Genomic DNA, 25,442 nt, shown 5'->3' with positions numbered 1-25,442 from the left:
AGCCTCACTAGAAGTGTTTCCTAATTCATCCCAGAATATCTCTGTATTTTAGACACACCCTGGGATAATCATAGAAATTCCCTGAAATTCATTTTCAAATATTCTTTGGTTTGATTGTAATTGTTGTGTTTGTTAATCACCTCTAGGGAACTAAATTTTAAAAGACAGATGATCATATTAACTGTTAGAGTATAAACTAAAGTAACAATTTAGGTTTACAGAGAAGCAGTGAATGTTCTGACATTTTAGAAAATATTTGAATAGAAAGCAATGACTGCTCTATGGGTTGAGATTTCAAGTTACTAGTTACTGTCATTGATATTCCTTCCATATATTACTCTCTGTATGTTTAATTCTGACTAAATGAATAACTCACATAAGGTTTAAAATTAAATCTTGTACCTTCTGGCAAGGGTAGGAGGATTAGATGCTCTGCCTCCCATCTTCCTTGTCTCATGTGCCCTAACTGGTCAGCCTTCCTACAGAAAAAGGTACAATGATATTGACTCAACCTTAGACTAGAAGGGAACAAATCGGTAATTTCTAACAAATAATTTCTTCTCTTACAAAGGATCATGACTAGTCCTATACTACACTGCATATATTCATATATTCATGAGGATGGGTGTGTATGTGTGTGTGTATGTGTGCACATGTGAGCATGATTTAGTGTTTAGAAGTTTTAGATAGTTTATTTTCTTTTTTTTTTTTTTCTTTTTTTCTTTTTTGAGGCAGAGTCTCACTCTCTTGCCTGGGCTAGAGTGCCATGGCATCAGCCTAGCTTACAGCAACCTCAAACTCGTGGGCTCAAGCGATCCTTCTGCCTCAGCCTCCCGATAGCTGAGACTACAGGCATGCGCCACCTTGCCCGGCTAATTTTTTCTGTTTTCAGTAGAGATGGGGTCTCGCTCTTGCTCAGGCTGGTCTCGAACTCCTGAGCTCAAATGATCCACCTGCCTTGGCCTCCCAGAGTGCTCAGATTACAGGCGTGAGCTACCACGCCCGGCCTAGATAGTTGATTTTCTTGTTAGGAAATGTTAGAATATTAATCTGAATCATTTTCTTTTCAACAGGTTGACATGATGAAAGAAGCATTAGAAAAACTTCAGCTCAATATAGTAGAGATGAAAGATGAAAATGCAACCTTAGATGGTGGAGATGTCTTATTCACGGGTATAGTTTTATTTATTTTTTCTATCCAAAAATATTTCTCATACTGGCTTGTATTCATTTGTTTTATTATAGTTTTTTTAAATTACCAAAGTAACAGATGCTAAATACAAGGTATTTGAGAAACATAGAAAAGCACAATAAGAAAAAAAATGACTTTCCATTCAAATATAATTACTTCAGTATTTAGGTGTGTGTCTTTTCAGTACTTTTGTATGTATATGTTTGCATGTTTTTATAAGAATATTATCACTATGTGAGTATGAATCTTGTTTCTACTATAGTCTTCTAAAACATGAGTTTATGTGTCGCATAGTTTCCCATTGTGTGACCACATATCTGGTTTATATTGAAAGGATTCTTACTTCAAGATTAGTGTCATTTATAAATAATTTTCTTACCAGATGGCAAGATAAATTTAAATAATTTTCTGTGCAAATTAACTTGGCTTAATGCCAGATGAATAATAGCAGAACTCAATAAAATATAAATAGCTAATATTATTATTGATCTAGCCAGAATCAGTTTTTACAGTATGTATAATGTAGCTACTACAGAAATAATAATTTTAGCATTTAACCTTTCCAACTCATTATTATCAAATGATTAGTTTTTTGTAAAATCGTGTGTAAAATCTGAATCTCCAGATTCATTCTGGTTATATTGATGAGCAAGATAATCAATAGTAACTTTGGTTTATAGTGAGAGCTTATTTTCCCCTAAATGTCAGAGAATAAATAGCTGTTTCACCAATGTAGCCCTAACAGCAAAGGCTGTTCCTTAGGGATTTGGGAATGTAGCCCCAGGTGGCCTACTGAAAACATGAAGCTTCTTGGAAGTCTCATGTCTTAGCTGCTGTGAATTTTATATTGAATCCCATGTGTACATATAACCAAGTGTAGCCATCTTTGTTTTAATAGAAAAGGAATGTTTTGTATTACTTGCATTGGACTTAATTAATGTTCCTGGATGAGAAATGGTGTTTATCCTGTGACATTTGAGTGGTTCCTTGCTTAGTGTCGCGTACTGTACCTATGGGAAGGGCCACTGTGTGTTGCCAGCTCCACAGGTGCCATTCTTATCAGGGAGTGTGTGAATAGCATTCCCTGGGATTGTGCAGTGCACAACCTGTGCTGCCCTGTCATAGGCAGTGGCCCTGCCTCTAGGGGTTGGGTTGCATACCCACTGAGTCCTAGGAACACAGAACAAGGGGTCAAGGGGGCCTACGCCGCATTCTCAGCTCTGGGTGTGCCCAACAGACTCAGGCATTCTTTGAATCTGCCTAGTAAGTTCCCCTTAGAATATTCTTTGTGTCTCCCATTGATGGCACTTTCATTCTTTTTGGCAGCACAGAACAACAGCCTGTTTCTCTAAGAAAATAGGCTTTTGTGAAAAGCTAGATGTGTCAATCGCACTTCCTTACAATACAAGTCTTTTTTGCCAGAACATAGCTATATGATGAATAACTTATTGGAAGTAGGTACCAATATGATTTGAAAGATGGTTTAAACAAGTTTGTTCATAGCCATTTAGTTATCTGAACAGTTGAGCTGAACAGACCTGCCCCCCCCAAAATCTCCTCAAAGTGAAGGCACACCTTACACTATGAATCTTCTTTTGGTTAAAGTCTTTGCATTGCGGCTTGCCTTTGATACTATCTGTAGACTTTTAAAATTTGTTTTATAATATTTACGTTAATGTCTTAATAGTTATTTTGTTCAAAACTGAGATGGTATTGGGATATCTTTACCTGCTTGGCACTTCATTCACACCTAATGCCTGGTCCTGCCTATTTTTTACTCAACTTTTATTCTTTTTTTGTATGTGTGTGGTTAAACATATATAATATAAAATTGGCCATTTGAACCATTTTTAAATGTACAATTCAAATGGCATTAATTATATTCACAACGTGGTACAACCATTTACCACTCAATATTTGGATTGAGAAGAGTTAGCTAAGAAACAAAATCTGTAGGACTTGCTGTGTGCTCTGTGTCTGCCCTTTTTCCTCTAACTCACAGCTTCATTAATAACACATCAGGAAGTAGACAGAAGGAAAGCTGCTTCCCAACTCCAGTTCCTACTGTGAAATCTGTCAGTCAGGCGACCAGCTACTGGCAAAAATTGTTTCAATCCCATTTCTTTTAAATAGACATCAACTTACCTCTACTTTTATTTATTTTTGTGAAATATAGAGTATATAAAAAAGAGTTATAAATGTTTATGTATGGTTTAAAGGCCAATAATAAAATGAACACCTGGGTGCTCACAGCCTGGCTTAAGAACTAGAACATTGCCAGGACCATAGAAGCCCCTGTGTGGTCCTCCAACCTGTCCCTCTTCCCAGCTTCAGAAAACCGCTGCCCTAATTTTTGTATTAATCATTGTTTTGTCTTTCTTTGAGTTTTACCTCAATATATGTATTCCTAAATCACATGTTGTTTAGTTTTGCTTGTCTTACAACTTTATATTATTAGAGTCAGACTATGTGAACTCTAGTGGGATTTTTCTACTTTTGCTCTAAGTTGATATGTGTAGCTATAGTTCATTTTCAGTGTTGTGTGGTACTGTGGTAAGAATACACCACAGTGTATGTATTCATTTTACCACTGGTATATATTTGGATGTTTTCTGTTTTTTTCCCCCCTAATATCTTCAGTGCTGCTATGTAAGTTCTTGTGTGTATTTCCTAGGAACATATATAAGATTTCCCTAAGGTAAACACATGGAAATGAATTTCAAGTGATTGAGTAAAATCTGATTTGCTTCAAAGGGATGGTTATATCATTTTCCTCTTTCATCTTTTGATGCGGTTAATTACTTTAATTGATGTTCTGATATTTGACCAGTCTTGCATCCCTGGGATGAAATCAAACTTGATCATGATTTATTCCCTTTTTAATACAGTGTTGGATTTAATTTGCTATTAATTTGTTATGACTATTATTTTCATGTCCTATAATTTTTTCTTTCTTGTTATCTTTGGTTTTGGTAAAAGATTTATGTTAGCTTCATCCAATTATTAGGGAATATTTCATATTTTTCTATTCTCTGGAATCAGTACTATTTGAATTTTGTATTCCTTGAACTTTAGTAGAACTTAGCTATAAACAGCCACGGGTGCTTTTTTTGTGGGAAGATTTTAAAATTATTGAGTTTTTTTATTATTAATATATGACAATTTAGGTTTTCCTGACTCAGTTTTGGTGAGTTCCATTTTCTAAGAGTTTATTTTATCTCAGTTTTCAAATTTTAGGTATAAAGTTATTCATGTCTTCATAATATCTGTTTAAGCTTGACAGAAACTATAGCTATATTCCTTTTTCATGTAAGGTTAATTTCTGCCTTTTTTTTCCCCAGAGGTTTGTCAATTTTATTAATCTTTCTAAGGGAGCAATTATTAGCTTTGTTAAACCCTCTCTTTTAAATGTTTCTTTCTGTTTCTACCTTTATTTCCTTCCTTCAAATTTCTTTCATTTCATTCTGTTCTTTTTTCTCTACATCTCAAGTTGGAATTTTATCTCCTTATTTTGAAACTTTCTTCTCTAATGTAAGTATTTAAGGCTGTATAACTTTCCCTCCAATACTACTGTAGCAGAATCCTTCTTGTTTTGGATGAATGTTTTTGTTATCATTTAGTTTTAAATACCTTCTAATTTCTATTATGATTTAATTGACTCATTAGTGGAAAATGATGTTTTAAAAAAAACTTATTGACCATTATTACAAGTTTCTGGAGCACCAACTCATTACTCTAATAGCTGATATGTAAAAGGAATGATGCAAGCAGTTAGCCTGTCTTTCCTTTATGAATTCCATTTCAAGTTGACCAAATCCTTGATTGAGGAAAGATTTTCTTTACAGAATTCCAGCTGGTAAATGCAGATCTCTAATAAAATAATAGATCTGTGCCATGACCAACAAAGGATATCAAAACCATTAAGTGAAATCTCGATGGGAAACTTTATAATAGAGGAATCAGGCTGATGCCACCTGAACCTACTAATCATTCTATTATCACTGAAAATGTGGCAATCAGTCAGGTATCCCATAATATGACATAGTAGAGGCACAACCCCCCTCTGAAGTAGTCCTATCAAAACAAAAAATTGAATGAGAATCTAATTAACCACCTACACAAAACTACTGATTTATTGAAAATGCAAAAGATAAAGGAACAATGTAAATCCTAAATGACAGGAGGAAGTAATCAGCCAAATCACATCAGTAGGACAAACTGGCCTGGTTTCTCCTATGAAAGACTGAGGTAGGAATGGGGAAGAAAACCCAAAACATGAACTGGCATAGAAGAAAATGATACAAAAGATATAAAACCCAAAAGAATAATTTTTAAAATATGTCAATTTCAAGCCGGGCGCGGTGGCTCACGCCTGTAATCCTAGCTCTCTGGGAGGCCGAGGCGGGCGGATTGCTCGAGGTTGGGAGTTCGAAACCAGCCTGAGCAAGAGCGAGACCCCGTCTCTACTATAAATAGAAAGAAATTAATTGGCCAACTAATACATATAGAAAAAATTAGCCGGGCATGGTGGCGCATGCCTGTAGTCCCAGCTACTTGGGAGGCTGAGGCAGTAGGATTGCTTGAGCCAGGAGTTTCAGGTTGCTGTGAGCTAGGCTAATGCCATGGCACTCACTCTAGCCTAGGCAACAAAGTGAGACTCTGTCTCCAAAAAAAAAAAAAAAAATATGTCAATTTCAGCATTTTAGTTGTTTCCATCAGGAAGGTCATTTAGGGGCTCTCATCCAACATACCGCCAGCTTACTTTAAAGAGAGAAGCAACATGATTGTCTTTGTACTTTCTTATCACACTTTAGTCTTTTAAAATGGAAATCATATGCATATTGCCCTATAAATTTGTTAAAACTTGCTTAATGCATTAAATATTTTTCTTAAAATTTGTTATTAATCTAACATATAAATTTATTTTTATCTTGAAAGAATTAAAGAAATTCGAGTTTTTTCATTGGAGCTGACTTTCTTTTAACCCAGTGAGTAATATTTTTGTTAAGTAAATGACCTCTCCCTAACTTAAATTTTGATGTTTATATAGTGAGTTTTCCTAAGGGACAACACAATCATACCATTAACAAAAAAAATTGTCATTGTGCCACAAAAGATTCCTGTGTCTGCTAACAGCATAAGTCCTTGGAATTTGTCATAACATCATTTGACCTATGTCCTTTTATAAGGACATTATGAAAATTAAAGTTATAACATTTGTAAAGTCTATCAACAATTCCCTCCACAAGGCTACCCTTCTTCTAGTTTACCATAATGTTTTGAGGCAAAAAGATAAATATTTCTCTTTGAATATTTTTTTCCTACATTTCATGTGGAATTCTTTTCTAAGGAATTAAGGGAAGATGAGAATCCCCACATTTATGTATTTCCTTACCCCATCTACTATAATTGTTTGCCTGTAACGAAGAGGCCATTTTTATCTAGTATTTTGCCTCTAACTAGAAAAACTGCAGAATTTCAGAAAAGTCAAATAAGAAGAGAGTTCCATTTTCCGAAACATTTGCGGTTTGTAGATAAGTATCTATCTTTTGATGGTTTTAATTGAAATAAATGAATGTCTAGTTTTAAAGACTGAGCTCTTAGAGTTCAAACCTGAAGACCAGTTGATCTAAACTTGCTTCACCCAGATGGTTTCTTCAGGCTTCACAAGATCATTAGAAGAAAAGGGATCTGAACTCATCAGGAATGTCTAGATGATCTTTGCGGCAGTAAAAAGATAGTTCAATAAGTTCTCACTTAACACGGTTGATAGGTTCTTGGAAGCTGCAACTTTAAGCAAAATGACATATAACAAAACCAATTTTACCATAGGCTAATTGATATAAACAAGAGTTAAGTTCCTACCTCATATTTGTGGTCATGAAAACATCACCAAACTTCTAAATAAAGACCCCAAAATGCTTCTAATATTAAACATTGAAATAAATGTGAGCCACACATAACATTTAAGAAAGATGGATAAAAACAAGTAGGAGAATTATTTACCCAATTTTTGGTAAATCAGTGAGTGATAGCAGTTGGAATGGTGGTGGGTTAAGTCAAGGAATGACTGTTTGCAAAGTGAAAATGTTAAGGAGCATCTCCTCCCACCACACAGATCAAAAATAAACAGTCACAAAGCTGAGCGCTTTCACATCACGTCATTTATTGTTGTGCATCTCTATAACAACCATAGACTTTATGAATTCTTGTTTTACAATAATTTGTATCCAATTCATTTTCCAACCTGCTTCTCTTAGTTCAGAGTCCTGGGTTGACTGGATCCTATCCCAGTAACTCAGGGGACAAGGCAGGCACCAGCCCTGGCCAGGATGCCATCCGTTACACACCCGTACTCTCACACACCCGCACTCACTCAGACTGGGACTGTTTACACACACCAGTTCACCTAACATGCACAGCTCTGGGGTATGGAGGAAACCGGGGCACCCAGAGAAAACCCATGCAGACATCGGGAGGACAGGCAAGCTCCACACAGACAGTGGCTCTGGGCAGGAGCTGATTTTTTTTTTTTCTCATAGACATTAAAACGAACTGATATTGAACAAAACAATGTTATTTAAAGGCCTGTTGTACTGCTAACTTGTCACTGCTGTTACTTAATTTCTGATTATAGATTATTACTGTGTTTAATTTTATTATTGCCTAAATAAAGAGTTCATTCTTTATTCCCCCCTAAGATTCTTCAGGCTAAAAAAGTTCATTATTGTGGTAAAATATACATAACATAAAATCTACTATTTTTAAGCGTACAGTTCAGAGGCATTAACTACATTCACATTGCTGGGCACTCACCACCCTCATGCATCTCCAGAACTTTTTTCAGTTCCCAAACTGAAACTTTGTGTTCATTAAACAATAACTCCCCATTTCGCCCTCCCACTAGGTCCTGGAAACCACCATTCTACTTTCTGTCTTTATGAATTTGGAAGAGTTTATTTTTAAGGGCGATAGTTTGAAATCAATTTTTTGTGAAGAAGGCAGGGGTCTCTTTAGTGAGGCTGTCCTCTGTGGAAGGAGAGAACTGTGTGATGCTTTAAAGTCATTACGTAGAGATAAAAGAAATAGTGGGCAGTCAGGTGCCACCTACTCACTATGTTCCATGACATCTGTTATAGGCAGAGAATTTTTTGTGGGCCTTTCCAAAAGGACAAATCAACGAGGTGCTGAAATCTTGGCTGATACTTTTAAGGTAGGTAAATGATAATTTATGCCTGGTACAAAGTAATTACTTAATAAATATTCATAGACCATTGAATCAGTGTGATGAGTAATAGTGTTTATATATCACTGGCTTTGTAAAATAATTCCTAATATTTGTACATTTGCCAAAAGCTATTAAATTCAAATTTCTCAGTAAATCAGCTTCATTGGGCTACCACAGGAGCAACAAAGTTAGCATGAGCATCTTCTGCTTTCTCCCACTGTATAATCGGACAGTCACCAGGCAGATGTTCCCGGCACAATTGACAGCTTTAAAAAAAATCTGGAGACCCAACTGACTCTGACATGAAATACAGATTTTTCAGATTAGAATCAGGGGTCACCTGTACTTGAGGGCCTGCTCTGCGCTAGAAACTGTCCCAGGTATTGCACATACATCCTCGAGGTCCCTTTACTCTACTGATCATTAATAGATTGGACCTCCCGACTGCTTAGGAAAGGACATAACTCCCAGGAAGGTCTGTTCCCTATGAGGATGTGAGGCTCCAGCTGAGCCACAGTGTGTACAGGATATTCAAACACACCCTCCCAGAGTAGCCCACTCCATAAATCAAAGAGCTGGCAAAGATGTTGCCTTAGTCACCCATCTGGACGGAAGCTCTGCACTTTCTTCTTTGATGCAGTCTTCATTTAACTGGCAATACCCAACTGGGTCCCGGTTTTTCTTCCAGATATTCAGGGCCCCTGGCAGCTTTCAGAGAAGCAGGTGTGGTTCAGGCAAGTTTTTAATCGGTTTTAGAATTATTCTGCAATACTAAATTGCTTGTTTTTCTGTTGTCTCCATAGGACTATGCAGTCTCCACAGTCCCGGTGACTGATACTTTGCATCTGAAGAGTTTCTGCAGCATGGCTGGGCCTAACCTCATTGCAATTGGGTCTAGTGAACCTGCACAGAAGGCCCTCAAGGTAACTACAAAACTATAGTCCTTCTAAATGCAGCAGGCAGTGCCTGCCACAGGGTTTTTCTAATTCTGTCTGCTGGATGAACAGCAAGCAAGGTTGGCAGGGAGAGAGAACAGGCTGGTACTTGAGCTTCTGTGATGTGCACTGTTGTGACTTGGCATTCACCAGGAACCAGAAACACCGTAGTGTAGGAAGAACTCTTCTTTGGGGAACCATTTTTAGTTGCACATCAGGTTTCCTGAAAGGCCATGATTCGGAACAATGAACACCAAACTCATCACAGTTATTTCCTCTGGGGAAAAGAGGGCAGGCCGCCAGTTAGAGCTCCTTGTGATGTTTTCTCTCCAGCTGGGGAGTAGGTACACAGGGTTTGTTTTATTATTCCTATCCTTTTGGTGTGTCTGGACTATTTCATAATCTTTCATAAAGCCATGATTCAAAAGTACCTAGAAAGCTTAACTTCTTCATGTGCATTTGGAATAATTAAATTTTATAACAGGAAATTTCCTCATTTTATAGATGAGAATGGGAACACCCAGAAAAATTAGGCTTGCCCAGGGTTACATAGCTAGACCGTGAGTAGAAGTTATTGGTAATGAGGAAGAATCTCTGCTGTTACGGTGCTTCCCAGTTCAAAGACACTTTTCTTCTCTGTAACTTCAACCCTATGAGGTGATCTGAACTCCCCCTAAGGGCAAAGACCATGTCTGTTTTGCTCACTGTCATGCTCCTTTGTGCTTGGCCCACACTGGGTCCTTAACCCGTATCTGGTAAAGGGATGAATCAGTGAATGAGGTATTATCTCCATTTTGCAGATGAGAAAAGAGATCAAGTGACTCGCCCTAGGTCACAGGCTAATACTATACAGTAGGTGGGAACTGCAGCCCCTTCCTCCCAGCTAGTCTTGCACATCAACATACATGACTTATTGAAGGACCCAAACCAGAAACTCCTCTTAGGCAAAGAAAGCACATCTGTGTACCCCATGGCATACAGCAAATTTGTATGCCCTTTCAGGGGTTTTTTTTTTTGTTTTTTTGTTTGTTTTTTTTAAGACAGAGTCTCACTTTTTGCTCAGGCTAGAGTGCTGTGGCGTCAGCCTAGCTCACAACAACCTCAAACTCCTGGGCTCAAGCAATCCTTCTGCCTCAGCCTCCCAAGTTGCTGAGGGGCTACAGGCATGCGCTACCATGCCCAGCTAATTTTATATATATATTTTGGTTAGCCAATTAATTTATTTCTATCTTTAGTAGAGACGGGGTCTTGCTCTTGCTTAGGCTGGTTTTGAACTCCTGACCTTGAGCAATCCTCCTGCCTTGGCCTCTCAGAGTGCTAGGATTACAGGCATGAGCCACCGCACCCAGGCCCTTTCAGGTTTTTACTGTTCTAAATTTCAGTGCTAAACTTGGTGAGATTTGTCTGGATGCAATCATTAAGCTGAATTTCCTATCCACATTGTCTGCAACTCCTTCAGCCAGCTCACCTGGACTTTCTTCCCCCTTTACCCAACCATGACTTTGATTGTATTTGTAGGGAGTTTATTAATTGTTGCTGAACAGTCTCTCAGAATGTGATTTGTATGATGGTGGTTAGAGAATGTCTTTTGTTCTGGTTTATCTGAAAGGCTATGTCAACTTTCTGCATATAAAAAAGATTGTATCTTAAAAGAAAGTATTTGATGAATGGTGTCACTCAGGGGGTCTAGGAAGATCATTTTTCTCCTTAAGGACTAACTGTGGTAACTATCCATGGCAGGTAGGTTGGTCTGCACATGTCTGAAATCAATTACAAGGGAAGAAGAGGGCTTAAGTTGGCTTATATCATGCCTTTGTGGAAAGAACCCCCTTCTGGGCAGACAAACTAGAAAAAGTAACCTCTCTGCCATTCTGCGTAGATTAGATCCCCGACTCAAATAGCTTAGTCCCTACTTCAGTAGGTCCGTAACTCAAAAAAAAATAGTCTAGAGAAACTATAATAACATATAACAAAATAATATGTCATACAACATGGTTAATTAGCACTGTTGTACGAAATAGGCCCTAGCACTATTTTATGAAATAGGCCCTAACTGCTCTTCACAGTTCAGAGGAGAGGTGTGAGCTCCCTGAGGGCCGGATAATCAGAGGAGGCTTTGTGGACAGAAGTAGAGCTAGCTGTGAGTCTTGAAGGATTGGTGGCGTTTGTTAGGGTGGGATTCAGTGAGAGAGAATTCTCAGGTGAGGACTCAGCATAAGCACAGGCTGAGCAAAGTACATTTATGAGATGTGAGCAAACCAGCCCCACTAATAAACACTTTTCTTGTGGGCTTCTGGAGGCACCATTGGATGCAGGTGAGGTCTGAAGAGATAGGAACTTAAAAGTGAGGCAGATAAGATTATCACTGTGAAGCTGGAGTCTGTGTGCCCACAGGTCTTTGAGCAGAAGGCTCTGCATTGCTTCAGAGATGTTGGACCAGCATTCCTTTGGCAGAAAAAAACAGCTGGAGGAGGAAGACCCAGCAGTCAGAAGAAGAAGCACACAGATGCCCTAGAAAAAGAAAGCTAAACCTCAAATCTATTGCATGCCTTGGCAACTCACCCCCATTTCTCCATTCATCCTTTCCCCTCCCATCGTCAAGTTCTCTAAGACCACATCTCTTCAGGGCATCCTATGAGGACTTTATAGTCCTTCCTGTGGAGTTCATTTGAGTTAGTGTCAATAATGATGTTCGTTCTCTTCTTGAAACCTTCTGTGTCAGAAGCTATAAATAATCCTTACTAGCTAGAAAGGCATTCTTTGGAGATCGTATTTTCCATCAGCAAATGTACTGCCTAACCATGGGCCTGTGGAGTTGGCAAATGCCCACCTGGCATGTTCCTAGCATCAAAAAAGTCCTCTTACCTTGCAGTGGAAGCAGGAGGACAGACTGAACCAGAGAAGAATGAGATCTCCCTGACATCTCAGGTTGGAAATAGGTTGGTGAAACTCAAATTTAGCTGAATTGAGCTGCTTATTTATTTGAGCATAGTTTGGCTCCTGTATTATTAATAGAACCATCAATAAAATTGATAATAGGTAAGGACTATAACTGATGTGGAGATTTAAATACTCTATGTTATTATAGACAGGTAGGAAGACAGACAGATGGTTAGAGACAGATACATAATTTAAAGGTAATAAAAGTATTATTGGTTTTATTTTTCCCGCTTACAGGTGAAAATAATGAATGCTTACTGATGAAGTAAGCATTTCAAATAGGATCTCGTGGTTCCAGAACCCTTACCCCAATTGCCCACCTATTCTATACCCATTCTTTTTCTATTGGAAAACATTTCCTAATTAATTTACTGTGGATTGGTTCTAGCCGAGCTTCCTTTCCTCCTCCCCTCTCTCTCCAACCATTTCCCCTCTTCTCATTTTTTGCTCATATCCAGGATCTGAACATTCTCAGGAGAGGTGTGAGTTTGGTCCCAGGTACCTATTTTTAACCTTGCAAACTTTGATGTCTCAGTTCTTGCCTCTCTGTACAGAAGTCCCTGGCATCTCTTTAAAGAGCATATTTATTATTTAAACAAAGGTGATTTGTGCCTTCCTGTGCCACACACGGAAAGCTTGAATACTTCCCACATCTGTCACTACTCTCAGTACTTGATTCCTTCAGAGTCTAAAAACTACTTCTTACATATTCATGTAAAGCTGACAGCCAAAGGGTTTCTGGATAGTTTTATTGCATTTGAAACACTTTGTGATGGGTTACAATCTATTCTTGGTTAATGAAATGAGTTCTTATGGAGACAGTCATCATATCTCTCTAGGTTATAGTAGATTTAATAGTGTATGCATTGTATATTTAAGTGAAATCATCCATCTAGGAAAATTTTATAAGCTCTCTGCTAAAAATTTCAGAACACTGGGTGATCAGGGTGCCAACCTAGGGAAAGAAGAAAGGAATACATATTATCACTTCATTTAACCATCAATATGGCCAATGTACTGGAGGTTAGGTTGATTTGAACAAATTCCTAATGATATTTAACATCAAGTCTGATCCTGGAAATACTATTATTTAACCAAAATTAGTCTTTAGAGCAACCTGCACTTTCCATAGTTTTCTCCCACACATTCCATCATTCTCTTCATGGCCCTGAACAGCTACCACTTTCATCCTGCCCCTCTACCTACAAAAGAAAATAATGTAAGATAACTTAATTCATGCACAAACATTAAACCTACTTGTACTCTTCCAGAAGGAATGTTTGCCTTTTCAAAGATGAGAACTCCCTTGCTCCACAGCTGGAACTGCTGCTCATAAAAATAATTTAAGCAAAAGAAGCCAATCTCCAAAGAATACATATTCTGTTCTTTCATTGGTATAAAGTTAAACAAGAGGTAAAACTACTCTGTACTGTTAGCAGTCAGAATAGTGGTTATTTTAAGAAGGAGGGGAAGAGTCATGGTCCAAAGGGCCACTTTGTATGTTATATTTTAATTTTTTAAAGTTTAGGAAAAATACACACATTACAGTATTGGAAGTGGGCTATGATTGACTTACAGAAATAATTCTCCAAAAGCTAGATGTGTGTAACTCCAAACCCTGCTTTACCCTCGACTTCAAAGGAGTAAATTTGTACCATGTCTCACCTCGCTCTTTTTCTAGATCCATTCCCAAATTGCCTTCCTTTCCAAGAACCTGGATTAATTAATTACATACTGTTTGTCACAGGAGGATAGATTGTAATATCTGGCCTCAAGAGAGACTCTCAATAATTCTCAGTAATGATTTTTAACTCAGTCTCCTTGGTAGCATTCAGTCTTCCAGTCAACTGATGGGGAAAAAGCAGGAAAGATGAAGGGGGCTAGAGAAGGAAGAAAGGAAGTGAAGGAGGAAGGGGGAGGTGGTAACCTGTAGCTGAAAACTAATCAGAGGAAGAACCTGCAGACCCAACCTGGGAGGGACCACAGCACTGACCAGCCAGGGGGTTGTGCCCTCTGCTGGCTGGGCTGCAGAAGGAGCTTTCTCACCTTACCAACCGCATGCCAGAAACCAGTTTATTTGTCTTTGTCTTGTTTTGTTTTTAATTTTTTGAGACTTTATATTTGTACATATTTATGCAGTATATCTACAGTTTTGTTTAGTGGCCTTTTAAATTAATATTTCTGTTCTTCTGTATAACAGTAAATTATCATCTAAAAATACTTTGAATAAAAATACTAGGCCATGCGTGGTGGCTCATGCCTGTAATCCTAGCACTCTGGGAGGCCAAGGCAGGAGGATCACTCAAGGTCAGGAGTTCAAAAGCAGCCTGAGCAAGAGCGAGACCCCATCTCTACTAAAAATAGAAAGAAATTAATTGGCCAACTAAAAATATATAGAAAAAATTAGCTGGGCATGGTGGGGCATACCTGTAGTCCCAGCTACTCAGAAGGCTGAGGCAGAAGGATTGCTTGAGCCCAGGAGGTTGCTGTGAGCTAGACTGATGCCACAGCACTCTAGCTGAGGCAACAGAGTGAGACTCTGTCTCAAAAAAAAAAAATACTATTAATAAAAGGACGTGGTAAGAAAAGAATTATGAGATCACCACTCTATTTTTTTGGTGTCTTTGTCATGTAAATTGAGCTGAAATACAATACAGTAGGTGGAATTCCAATGGACTTGTAATTTTAAATTAAAATGCTCACAATGCATCTCAATGGAAGTGTCTTTTAGGTTTGTCGTCTACTTCCTGAAATAGCTAACTGAATTTGTAAGATTCCTTGAATAAAGACTAGAGCTGCTTCATAGCTCATTTAAACTGCGTAGCACACAGCCTGTTTTCCTTTTGAATGACTAACTACATAATAGCGATCACTCAGACAGTATTTCCTCTTGTTTTGACTCAGCTTCAGCATTGATGTTTATGTCCAAAAATGTCCATGTTATTTTATAGATGGTCATATAAAAAATGAACATGGAAAAACCCTTAACGTGTTTGGATTTTGTATGTTTTTTATTGCCTGGAATTTCCTTTAATGACAACTAGAACAGCAGTAGCAAAACCCAAAAGTCTAAATGAAAACCAACGAGTATCAACAGGGTGATTGAAATGGAAAAATAAAGACTTTGCATTTTTAGTTGTTGTCACAGGGAATTATAGTGTGTAGCCCCAAGATTTTCCACTTTGGATCTTTGCTATGAAAAGCATATTGACAATCCCATTGTAGGTTTAATTTAGTCTTATTATCTGGTTTTCCATTCCAGTTGTATTCACCAGATCCACAAAACAATGATTTTTTAAAAAATCTACCATGCCTGCATTAAGAAATTAAAACACAAAACCAAATAGCTTCTGAATTTGTAACAACTGTTTATACTCCTTTTCCTGGCAGCAGTTGCTTTATCTGACAATATTCCCAGAGCTGTATGCCAACAAGGCTAGGGTGGCCAAAATAAAATGCTTTGGCATAATGAGGCAATAAATAATTTGAAGCTGTGAGACCAAAACAGCCTTGCTGAATTTTAGCACTAGTCCTAAAGCAAGAAGAAGGCAAAATAGGCCAAGTAGGAGAAAGGGAATAATGTGGTTTTCTTTTTTTCTTTTGGGCTTTCAAGAAAATATCAAAGGAAAGAAAGAAAGAAATTATATTTAAAGTATAATACTATTCATTCTGTCTATTATACAATAGAACATCAAAAAGTATTCAACTGACTCTATGGGATATTGTAGAGGTAAGTCAAGCATCTGTCCAACAGTTGGGCACATGGCCTCTTAAGGGGCCTTTCCACCCAAGACTCTTGCATATACAAGGAAAAGTCCGTAAGTGACCTTAAATGAATGGTTCCTAGTGAGAGGTGTGGTTTAAAATAATCTAAGGAGCTTCCTAAAAATACACCATTCTGGGCTTATCTCAGAAAATTCTGGTGTTCCACGTCTGGTATCTAACCTAGGTACCTGCATTTTTGGAAAGCTCTGTAGATGATTCTGATGCCCAGGCCAAGTTGAGACCACTGCCTTCAAGGATACTTGCAACTTCCAAAAGCACCTATTTTAGAATCCTGAGTAATATACACCTGAAGAAGTTAACCCCTATGTAACATAGGTGCAGAATAACATATTCCAATTAGAGTAGCAGTAAAAGTAAAGAAAGTGTCCAAGTTAAAGCCACAGTAAGCTAGAAGCTCCTTACCTTTCTGCTGCCTAGAATTCAACATTGTATAATATAAACTTGAAATATAATACCTAACTGGTTCATAATTTAAATGCCATCATTCAATCCATTTGGCATGTCTAAATTCCTCATTAAAATACTCAAGTTACCCAAAAATCACTAATGCAATTATTTGCTGAGAATAGGAAACTTGCATTTGACTCATATTTCCATACTTCCTCCCCCAACACACACAGAGAAAAACCTAACAAGAGAACCTGATCTTGATGTGTAAAGATTTGTGCCTTAAAGAAAGAAAAAGTTAAACTTGACATCATTACTAATATTAGAGAACTTACTTTTTAAAATAACCATATGTTGATTTTACTAAAGAAGCATAGTGTCTGTGGGGCCAAAATGACTATGAGGGCAAAGAAAAGAACTTAGAATCCAGTTCATGGATTGTCATTCTGGCTCTGCCTCCAGCTGTCCCTGTGTGACCCCTGTCTCCTGTACTCGGTCTTCTTGAAAGAACAAAGTTGAATCCACTTCACTACAAAATCAGAGTGTTATTTCCTCCCATGGAAATTTCATGACAGCAAGTCAAGGTGGAGGACCATGTCTTAAACAAAGGGGGCAGCAACCACTTGGGAAAAAGTAGCAACGGTATAATTATAAAACAATAGCAATAAGGATAATTTCAAAGTGGGTTCATTGTAGACTCTCAACTGCTCTGATATTGTCCTTTGAGTTCCTGCAAGTAATGGAATATCTTTATAGCTGTTTGTGCTTAGCAACATTTCTATGCCTGTTTAAAGACAGAAAACCACAGAAGACTCCAACCTCATTCCGTTTTCTCAGAGGAAGCTTCAATTACATATATTAATATATTACATACTATTAAGTTGGATATCTAACAAATGACATGATTTTCTAATTCATACATAAAAATCTGAGAAAAAAAGCTAAGGTTTCCATAACTTCTTCTTATTGCCTTTTACTCAACAAGACTTTTAAAACTGCAATTAAAAAAAGATCACCACTGAACTTGAAGCTTGTGTGTTTCCTGAGCACCATACAGCAATAGGATTTATTGAGCAGCAACTATGTGAAAGATACTAGCCCAAGCACAGGGATACTGAGATGGGTAAGAAATAATCTCTGCCCTCAAGGCTACTCCGATTTTGCCGAAAAAACGGGAGAGAATATTAAAAGATAAATATTGTCACAGTGCAGCACAAGCTAAGTGCCTATTAAAGGGCTCAGGGTCCTAGTAAAGGTGGCAGGAGTTCTGAGGAGGGAACAGTCACCAGAGGCAGGAGTCCAAGCCTGAGTGGACCTGAATGAACATGAGCCATAGGCTGGCACAAAGGAGTAGTGGTCGTTACAAACAGGACAACCTGGGGGCATATCTATTCTATAATAGACAATGGCTGGGTGGGGGCTGTATGCAGGGAAAGAAGGGGTTTTCTTATCTGTGGGCTGTGGGGGGGGGGGGTGGGCACACAAAATTTTTTAGCAGAGGCATAAAATCTGAAGGTGTTCTTTCAGAAAGAGCTGTCTGGCACTGTGCCTGTAACGATTTAACAAGAATAAAGATTACTCCTAAACGAGTTAGATGCCATCACAAAGCCCATGAATAAATGAGAGAAGGATCTGGACTAGGAAAGTAGCCACAAAGGTGGAAATGGCAGTGCAGAAAGTGAGGCCCATTTAAAGAAGTAACAGAACATTGTGGCTGATCGACTTTAAAGGGAGAAAAGAGATCAGATACACACTTTGACAGATAATTACAGAACTCCTGTTCTGTGCCAGGCACTGCAGTTGGCCCTGGGGGACACAGATAAACAAAATGACTTAAGAAATAACTGCCAGAATGCAGCAAGAATGCAGTAGTACCCTTGGTAGAATTTTTGGAAGAGAGTTCAAACTCTCCCTTTCCCCACAAACTGAGTTCTCCCCATCTTCTACAAAGGAACAAACCACTGGGCAAAAAAGTATGTTGGTGGATTTCAGTGACCTAGCTTCACATTTTGGGAACTGATTGCTACTCAGACATGTCCAGCTGACAGCAGTTCTGGTAGGCATCCGATGTCTGAGCTTGTAAGACACTAACGGGGTTGGCTTCCATTTCAGTTTCCATTGGCAGCAGTGGAATCAGTGCGCATTCAAATTTGGAGTCTCTGTCCTTTGTCCTTTTCCACTTATTTTTATCTGTACTCACTCTCAAGGCCCACCAAGAAAACACCTCAACAATATTTGCATGCCCTCCATCTCTAGCAATTCCAGATTGTTTCTTGGCTGAATTGATTTTAGCAAAAGATTAAAAAAAAAATCCAGGATGATTTCTGTTTCATGGGCTGAAATTGCACATCACAGCATGACCTGCGTGATACTCTAGGCCTTGCCAACATGAGTACCTTTGGTGTTGATGGGATTAAGAAATGTGTCAGTTGAGCTGAAAGGAAAGTGGTTGAGTTTTGGGTTACTGTTTCTCTGTGGAAATCACAGGTATTAAATGCCGTAGGTGTTGATGAGTATCCTGTTGCTTGGCTGAAGGTTAATAAAGCATAGGGTAAAACATAGACACGAAATTAGAAATGACATTTTGACCGTGAATTTTTCTCCAACCTCTGGGGAAAACTTCCCCACTACCTGACACAATGCTAGGATTTGGACCATCCTTAAAAATAATGACATGGAAGAGAAACAAATTGAAAGTAAATTTGCTACCACCCTCCTGCAAAATCATCACACTAACATTGCCCTGCTCTTAATAATCACTTATTATTTTCCCTTGTTTTCATCATCCAAAATATATTAGCCCAATAATCTTTAAGAATATTTCTAGGCCAGGCACAGTGGCTCACGCCTGTAATCCTAGCACTTTGGGAGGCTGAGGTGGAAGGATTGCTTGAGCTCAGGAGTTCGAGACCAGCCTGAGCAAGAGTGAGACCCTGTCTCTACTAAAAATAGAAATAAATTAGCCAAACAACTAAAAATAGAAAAAGTTAGCCGGGTACAGTGGCGCGTGCCTGTAGTCCCAGCTACTCGGGAGGCTGAGGCAGGAGGATCGCTTGAGCCCAGGAGTTTGAGGTTGTCATGAGCTAGGCTGATATCATGGCACTCTAGCCTAGGCAACATAGTGAGACTCTGTCTCAAAATAAAAAGAATATTTCTAAGTCCCATTTTTCAGTTATGGTCACTGGATGGTTCTATTGCTGCTGCGGGGTCCTTGTATAACTCATCTGTCTATAAATGTAAAAGGTAGCTTTGGAGATAGGGTACAGCAGCCAATCCCTTTTATCTTTTTCTGAAGTGAAACCAAGTTCAAAGCTGTGACTGCATACCTGAAGATGACTTATGGTTACTGGGTTCAAAAAAAAAACAATTAGCTAAATGAAAAGTGCTCAATCTGTTATATTTTTTGTGTGTTTTTCTAATCATTCCATTGAGATTTAATTTCCATACAATAAAATTCACAATTTTAAATACACAATTCAATGAGTTTTGACAAAAGTATGCAGTTAAGTCCAATAGAACTTTAACTTTTCACATTTGAATCTTTTATAAGAAGCTTGTGTTGTATAATAGTTTGATAATTTAAAAACATGTTTTTAGAAGAAAGTTTGAAATTGTATAATTATACCTCACCTCATTTAATAAAAGCAGCTTACAAAGATACATAAAGTATAGTAAAATAACATAACTAGAAATAGAAGGGAAAGATGAGATAAAAGGAGGAACAAGAATAAGAATTCAAATTGGAGCTGAGTGAGAGAATGCACACCATGAATTCTCATTTCATTTTTTACCCATAGAACAATTGGACTTTAAGCTTCCAATCAGTCAGTATAAAAAGAAAAACCCAATCATCTTTTCTTGTATGGTTGAAAGCCTTAGTGAATGTAGGCTCCTATTTAGCAAATCCAATTTGCCATCCTGCCTTTCAAGTATTTATGATATCTTATGCCATCAGGGCATTTTATAAGCTCATTGAAGGTTAATCCAAAGACTGCCCATGAGGAAGCAAAAGTTACATGAGCCAGACTTTAAAGCTAAAGTTATCTATGGTATTGACAAACAGGGTGGAGAGCAGCTTAGAGTAACTTTCTTTGACAGGCCAATTCACACTGAAGTCCAAGAACCAAGGCTCGTAAAACTACTAAGTCTCAAGAATAGGGCAGTTGTGCTGTGGCCAGTTTCTACCAGCTTACAAGAGCTAACAGTTAAATTTTCAGGAATTTTGCAAGCTGATTGTTAAATTGCCATTATTAAAAATTAAATCATGTACACTTACAATTAAATTATGTTAAAAACTAGGGTAATAAATATTTAAAACTCATTGTTTCTTAATTACTATGTTTTACCATTAGCTCTGCTCTTGAGGTCATTTGCATCTATGGTGCTTGTATGGTGGTGATATTATATATCAGTGTGCCACTGTACGTCTCTTCCCAGTTCCAAATTCAGTGATGTCATGGTAGTAGTTCCAAATTGGCCATAGTGGGAGTATTTACACCACTGGCATCAGCAACTACTACACATTTGATGTATCATTTTATTGATTTTCTAAACATAAGTTATAGAGAAGATTTTAATAATGCAAGTTAAACTTACAAGTGTATTGTCTTAGGAGACAGGGATTTTTATGGAAAGAGAATAATATGTTACCATGGACTAATTATGTGATGGAAATAATACAGGAGAAATGGTGACTTGAATAGGAGTCACATTTAACTGCTGGCATTACATTTTGCTTCTGTTTATTCAGCATGTATTATAATTATCATGTTTTAGTTAATAAAATTGAATCTTTTTTCATAACAAAAAAAGTGTGCTGTGTGTAGGCATTACATTACGGGGAAAATAAGGAAATATTTTTCTAGGATTCGAAAACTATTATGCAGTTCAGGCTGGGTGCAGTGGCTCATGCCTATAATCCTAGCACTTTAGGAGGCTAAGGCAGGAGGGTCCCTCGAGGCCACTTTTCTGCTGAATTCCAGTATTCTGTCTTAGATGTTCTATTCAAAGTGTGATTGTCTACTTGCTATTTTGGTTCTTTGTAGAGGAGGCAGGTGTCTGATGCCTCTAGTTGGCCACCTTGAAGCCCTTCTCAGGCTGTGTTCATTTTGAACTAATCTGTGAACAGACTATAAAACATGAAAATATGATATCCATTCTAGAATGTTCTTCATAGCCATATTGGCTCAGCCATAACAGGATTGCCAGGGCTTGATGTCTGATATATTGTCAAGCTTTCAGTAAACTCTTGATGGATGGATAAATGAATGAATGATTTTAGATACCCAGTAGCAATGACAAGTGTGCTTGTGTATCATACTGTATATCTCAATAGACTCTATAATCAGTTAGTTGCTTTTAACTTTGGTTTAGTTTTGATAGGTTGAGATGAAAACGATTATATATATCATAGGAAGATCAGTTATGAGTGACTCAAAAATGTGCTTTGAATATTTCCTTAACATCTCTAAGTGCCTCTTATATATATCCTTGCTTCAGCATTTGACTAATAAGTCCTAAAGTGTTCCGTGAAACAACATAGCCCAGGGATTGTTGAATCTTTTTTAACATAATTGCTGTAATACAAAGAGAGGATGAGTAAGAAGCAGGAGAATGGTTCTGCTTTTCAGACCTTTAGATGAGAAAATTCCCAGAAATGTTGGGAACTGCAGGAAATGCCTGGGTGTTAATGCAACTAGCCATGCGGATTCTCTTGGGCTGAAAGCCAGACGGTTCCCACTCTGTTTTGTGACAGCTCCACTCTGGAGAGCAAGGCCAATTCCTCCAAATGAGCAGCTGTGTAACAGACCATGACAACGTGGCCAAGATGATTCTCAGAGCTGTTTCCTCTCTACGGCCACATGCCTTCTTCATTAAGGAGGTGCCTATGATAAAAGTTAGGTTAACTTTCTTTTTACTGCTAGCGTACCCTTCCCATACTTCTCCTGCCTTATGTCACAGATTCTCACCTCCTAAAGGCAGAGCCTGCGACTAAATTACCTTTGCATCTCTTCCCTTTCCCGCCTCACGCCGCCATCTCACCTAGCCCAAAGGAGGCACTCTGTAAAAGATCGTTGAATTGAATCAAACACCAATTGTATCCAATCCCAACAATAATCACTGTAATTATTTTACACAAAATGGAATCGTCCCTTTGGCAGAAGTCAGAAAAGGCATTTGGAACAGCAACTTTTCGAATCATCCCCCCAAATCCTGTAGAACTCATGCGTATTATTCAGAGTTTAGTCTAGGGCCTCTCAGGATATAGAGTAATCTGCTCTCAGGGAGAGGAATTTGTAGTGACGTGTGGAGGGTTTAGGGGCTTTCTCCTTTCCGTTCTGGCTTGGAGCACAGTGAAAAGCAGGAAGTACAGTCCCCGGGGTTAAAAGAACACTTCACATTGAGTCTGGAGCAATACCACCTCCTCCACGCTTTTTTAGGAAAAAAATGTTGGAACATAGAACTAAGCCCAACAGCTGCATTCTCAGAATATTTGAAGTGACGCTCATCTTTTAACAAAGGCTCTGTGCCTCCACAAAGGGGAAACAAACCTGTTTCTTGGCCTTGCTGTGGCTGGATCCTCAGGAGCTTGAGCTCTCTGAGGTGCTGTCCTGCCAGGCAGGGTATATGAGCGCATCCTCTCAGTGCCCGTTAGGACACAGGGGAAAGATGTTAGAAAGTGATGTCGTCTCTCTGAATCTTTCTCTGCGTGTTCCCCACCAAATGGCCAGTGCCCTGCATTGTGTATATACACGTACCTGCTGAACCTAGCTACAAACAAACGGTAAGCCGACTTGTTCAGACAATAGCAACATATAAGAGAAAGGAAAATGATCACTCTGACAGGAAAAGAGAAACCTGTTCTTTGTCCCCAAAGACAGAAACTCTTTGTGTTTAGAAGAAGCCCGTTAAGCTTTTTTATGGGAGAAAAATGCATTTCTTGTTTATTATCTACAAGAACCACTTCATAAATCTTTTTCATTTAGAAAGACTATGCCTGGGGCCAGAAGCAGACTATGCCTGAGGTCAGGAGTTTGAAACCATCCTGAGCAAGAGTGAGACCCTGTCTCTACTAAAAACAGAAAGAAATTAATTGACCAACTAAAAATATATAGAAAAAATTAGCTGGACATGGTGGCACATGCCTGTCGTCCCAGCTACTCGGGAGGCTGAGGCAGTGGGATCGCTTGAGCCCAGGAGTTTGAGGTTGCTGTGAGCTAGGCTGACGCCACGACACTCTAGCCGGGGCAACAGAGTGAGACTCTGTCTCAAAAAAAGAAAAGAAAAGAAAAAAGAAGAGAAGAGAAAAGAGAAGAGAAGAGAAGAGAAGAGAAGAGAAGAGAAGAGAAGAGAAGAGAAGAGAAGAGAAGAGAAGAGAAGAGAAGAGAAGAGAAGAGAAGAGAAGAGAAGAGAAGAGAAGAGGAAGAGAAGAGAAGAGAAGAGAAGAGAAGAGAAGAGAAGAGAAGAGAAGAGAAGAGAAGAGAAAGAAGAGAAGAGAAGAAAAAAGACTATGCCTGACCTAGCTTTTGTATTTTTTCTTCTTTCCACAGTTGAGCAGAACCACTCACTGAGCAACTGGGGTCTGTTCATTATTAAAAGTCATTTCTGGCCGGGCGCGGTGGCTCACGCCTGTAATCCTAGCACTCTGGGAGGCCGAGGCGGGCGGATTGCTCAAGGTCAGGAGTTCAAAACCAGCCTGAGCGAGACCCCGTCTCTACCATAAAAATAGAAAGAAATTAATTGGCCAACTAATATATATAATATAAAAATCAGCCGGGCATAGTGGCTTGTGCCTGTAGTCCCAGCTACTCGGGAGGCTGAGGCAGGAGGATCACTTGAGCCCAGGAGTTTGAGGTTGCTGTGAGCTAGGCTGATGCCACGGCACTCACTCTAGCCTAGGCAAGAAAGCGAGACTCTGTCTCAAAAAAAAAAAAAAAAAAAAAAAAAAAAAAAAGTCATTTCTTTTGGCGTACTTTTAAATCTATCTTAAAATGATAACCATGAGGTCTTGATAAATTAATTGAAAAGCTTCTCATAAGGTGGCTTGGGTGGTTTTGCTAAGACATTTTAACAGTAACTCTCAGTGAAATTTATCAGTGAATTACTTCATATATACCCAGCATTAAATTATTTCCCCACTAAGGATATTATAATTCCCTTCCTCCCAGTAATGAAAAAAATGAAACCATCCTCAAACAAGGTTGGGTACTAGCCAGTTACCAGTAATTTGAGGAATGCCCACACCAGAAGCTATAAATTATAAAATACAAGGCTCAGAAAAGGTAGAAGCATTAAAGAGTGAGACAAAATAATGATTAAAATTTCAAATAGATGCTAGCACCTGAAGAATGACAAATCAAATAGGAACCAAGGTGGACAGAGGATTGTTCACTTAGGAGGTGAGGTTGGGGGCTTGGGACGGAACAGAGCTAGAGCCAACCGGAGAGGAAATCTATAGTCCTGATTACTCCAGTGACACTTGGCACTGTCTCAGGTAGACATAACTGGAGATTTTAGTTTGTTCCCTCACTAAAAAAACAAGAAGGCAGCGCTGATAACGATCCTCAATATCACTTCCTCTGGAATGTACGACATTCCATGTTTCTGCTTTGTAGTCACCACCGGACATGCATGAGTCAGACTGAGAGGTAGGGGTTTGCCCAGACTGCTTATGGACCCAGTGAGCACAGTCAGGCCTGAGAGATGTGGTCTTGCTGTGCCTCTTTCTCTTTCAAATCATCTTGTACCAAGAGGCATGGGTAGTTTTTTAATCTATGGATAAAGAGCGCAGTGAATCCTCTGTAGACAACGAATTAAATGGAAAACCATTCTGACTGCAAACATTAAGACTAACCATCCTGGTCCACCTTCAATAGCACACAATAAGCAGAGATTCAGACATAGCATAATACCATTACCTGCACCTGGAAAGAAGCAGGCTAGCCAGACTGCCCAAAAGCGACTGCTGAGAAAT

The 25,442-nt window shown here is 38.6% G+C and overlaps 1 protein-coding gene across 5 annotated transcripts in view; it reads left to right on the top strand.

Annotated features, from left to right (window-relative positions):
* DDAH1 (dimethylarginine dimethylaminohydrolase 1) overlaps positions 1-25,442 on the top strand; it is a 230,125-nt gene that overhangs the window by 195,620 nt on the left and 9,063 nt on the right. For all 5 annotated transcript variants that reach the window (XM_075999706.1, XM_075999705.1, XM_012747558.2 and 2 more), the window contains 3 exons: positions 1,074-1,173; positions 8,332-8,405; positions 9,224-9,343. In XM_075999706.1, the coding sequence (XP_075855821.1) occupies positions 1,080-1,173; positions 8,332-8,405; positions 9,224-9,343 (288 nt within the window). In that variant the 5' untranslated portion in view covers positions 1,074-1,079. The remainder of the gene's footprint in view (positions 1-1,073; positions 1,174-8,331; positions 8,406-9,223; positions 9,344-25,442) is intronic.

This window comes from Microcebus murinus, chromosome 2 (assembly GCF_040939455.1).
Source record: "Microcebus murinus isolate Inina chromosome 2, M.murinus_Inina_mat1.0, whole genome shotgun sequence".
In the NCBI taxonomy this organism is placed as follows: domain Eukaryota; kingdom Metazoa; phylum Chordata; class Mammalia; order Primates; family Cheirogaleidae; genus Microcebus; species Microcebus murinus.
The sequence above is the reverse complement of the archived record's forward strand: the minus strand, read 5'-3'. Positions and strand labels throughout refer to the sequence as shown.